The 2,705-nt window shown below is 42.3% G+C and overlaps 1 protein-coding gene across 1 annotated transcript; it reads left to right on the forward strand.

Moving 5' to 3' along the window:
• The first annotated feature begins 383 nt into the window (after positions 1-383).
• Positions 384-1,464, forward strand: LOC130974761 (cationic amino acid transporter 8, vacuolar-like). Its single transcript, XM_057899616.1, has 2 exons — positions 384-1,054; positions 1,194-1,464. Exons 1-2 carry the CDS (start codon positions 384-386, stop codon positions 1,462-1,464), a joined length of 942 nt encoding a protein of 313 aa, XP_057755599.1.
• Positions 1,465-2,705: the final 1,241 nt, after the last annotated feature.

A 2,705-nucleotide genomic window follows, 5' to 3' on the forward strand; every position in this document is an offset into this window, starting at 1 on the left:
AATATCATAAACAAGAGGGACGGATGGAAGAGAGAAAAAAAGAAAGACAGGAGACGATGAAAACTAAGTGGAGTGAGATATGGATCTAATAGATAGATTGCATTGTTGTACCAAGGATAAGTGAGACCATGAGAATGGGCCGGAGACAAAGTTGAGAAGTAGAAACAGAAGTCGCCATGGTGAAGTTGGAGGAGTGAACTACCAACCCGACCCTTGTCCATTTCGCAGAATGACAAAGCGAACCCTGACGAATAAAGCAATCCACTTCGGTCCCTGTCCCATACTTCTGTAACACAAGGTGGTCCCTGTGGGTGAATCTCTGGTAACTATGAACGAAAAACGCTGAGCTGTCACGGTGAGCATGTGTTAGCTTGCTAATGTGGATGAATGCTGTAGACATAGACACCTCAAATGGTCAGGGAGTTAATTGTCCCCATCTACCTCAAATGGTCAGGGGGTTAATCGTCCCCATTCACGTCAACCAAAGCAACCTCCCTCTTCCATCTTCGCTCAACTGCTATGCCGGAATCGAGGAACCGCCGCCACTGCCCACCTCCGCCATCCCTAACGCCCACACCCGGAGCTATTGGCGGTGGAGTAAGCAAGACTTCTTTCCGGAGCCCTCATTCCAGAGCTTCACCACCTACCGGGCCGCCCTTGCCTCCGCGTGCCCCCGTCTAAAGGATTGCCTTCTCAGCTGTTTCTCTGACAACAATGAGCTCAATGTCCTCTCTCACGCTAGCGAGAATCTAATGCGTCGCTGCCTCACCGCATGGGACCTCACCTGGCTCGATTTCGGCTCCATCATTGGTTCCCGAATCTTCGTAATCACCGGCCAGGAGGCCCGCACCGACGCTGGTCCCACCATCGTTCTCGCCTACGCTATCTCTAACTTCTCCGCCCTCTGCTACACCGAGTTTGCAGTCGACGTCCCGGTCGTCGGTGGCTCTTTCTCCTTCCTCTGCATCAAGCTTGATGACTTCATTGCCTTCCTTGCCACCGAAAACATCCTCCTCAAGGCTGTTGTAGGCACTGCCAGCCTCGGCCATTCACGGTCCTCTTATTTTTCCAGTATGATCAAGAGCGATCCAAATTTCTTCCAGATCCAGGTGAATTCCTTCCAAGAAGGGTTCAACATGATGGATCCAATTGCTGTTGTCATTTTTTATTGCCAAATGTGTTGCAATGAGCAGCACTAGAAATATCTCAACCCTAAATTGGCTCAGCTCCATTGTCACTACGCTTGTTATTGTGTTCATCATCGTAGTTGGATTAGTTTACGGTAAAACCTCAAATCTGACGCCATTCTTCCCTATGGGGATGAAGGGAGTGTTCAATGCTGCTGCAATTGTGTATTGGTCTTATACAGGCTTCGACATTGTGGAAACTATGGCTGAGGATGGCGGAGGTTGGTTGGAGATGGCGGAGGTGGGCGGTGGTGGCGGTTCCTCCATTCCGGCATAGCAGTTGAGCAAAGATGGAAGAGGGAGGTCATTTTGGTTGACATGAATGTAGACAGTTAACCCCCTGACCATTTGAGGTGTCCACGTCTGCAGCATTCATCCACATCAGCAAGCTAACACATGCTTACCATGACAGCTCAGTATTTTCTATTCGTAGTTACTAGAGATTCACCCACATGGACTGCCTTGTGTCACAGAAGTATGGGATAAGGACCGAAGTGGATTGCTTTATTTGTCAGGGGTTGCTTTGTCATTCTGCGAAAAGGACACGGATCGAGTTGGTAGTTCATTCAAAGTTGGAGTAAATTGTGACACTAAAGTGAGGGGGTGTGGTTCGAGAGAGATGAAGATAATGGAGTGGCATTGATAGTGGTAATAACATTAAAGGTAGCAGTAAAGTACAGTGGCAGAAGAAGAAGAAGTAAAATGATAGCATTTTGAATTAACCGTATATATAGGCAAGATTCATTAATTTTGAATGGAGACATTAACAGAGGAGGCATAATAATGTCTGACAGAGTTAATTATCATATCGTGAAGGATCGTAATGTCATTTTTCAATCGATGAGGGATAAAATAGGAGTTTATAAAATGATAGGAGTAGGTTGAGATTTTACTCAAATACTGATTGAGATGTTAATTTTAGTTAAAATATTTAAAATTTAAATAAAATGTCAATAAATTTAATTCAGATTATAATAGTTTTAGTTGGATAATTGAATTAAAAAAAATTCAAATTGATGCCATTGTGTAATTAATATATTAGTCTTGCATGTTTATTATCATCAACAAATATGGTGTCTATGCCTTTGACCCTTTGTCGAGTGAGCCATAGATAATTAATATTCCTTCATTCAGTCATCATTTTTTCTTTGTGTATTTTTGTGTTTTTCAAATTGATTTTTAATGGTTGAGTTAAATGAGATTCCTCGACCATCGCTACATGTAAGTGTTCTCTCCTTCCCCTACCTTTCTTCCTCTTCTTCTTACGGTTGCTTTCTCTCTCTTCTCTGGGTTAGTGTGCGTTAAGTGTTAGAGCATTCCTTACAGAGAAATGACTAATTATGAATAGGTAGATTCTATAGTACCCAACAATTTTCATGATATAACATTATGGATTATTCTATGGTGTAGATGTCAAAAAATATTCATACCTATTAAAACACATAGTGTAATTATTTTAAGATATTAGTATTTTTTTAATATAATTTAATTTTAGGACAAATGACAATAATAAATCAA

The sequence above is a fragment of the Arachis stenosperma genome, chromosome 4, assembly GCF_014773155.1.
Source record: "Arachis stenosperma cultivar V10309 chromosome 4, arast.V10309.gnm1.PFL2, whole genome shotgun sequence".
Taxonomy (NCBI): Eukaryota; Viridiplantae; Streptophyta; class Magnoliopsida; order Fabales; family Fabaceae; genus Arachis; species Arachis stenosperma.

Excerpts from the sequence above, each read along its gene's own strand:
- LOC130974761 (XM_057899616.1), top strand. The coding sequence starts at position 384 with ATGAATGCTGTAGACATAGACACCTCAAATGGTCAGGGAGTTAATTGT. Across the intron at positions 1,055-1,193 it reads GCCAGCCTCGGCCATTCACG|CACTAGAAATATCTCAACCC; the intron begins GTCCTCTTATTT and ends TGCAATGAGCAG.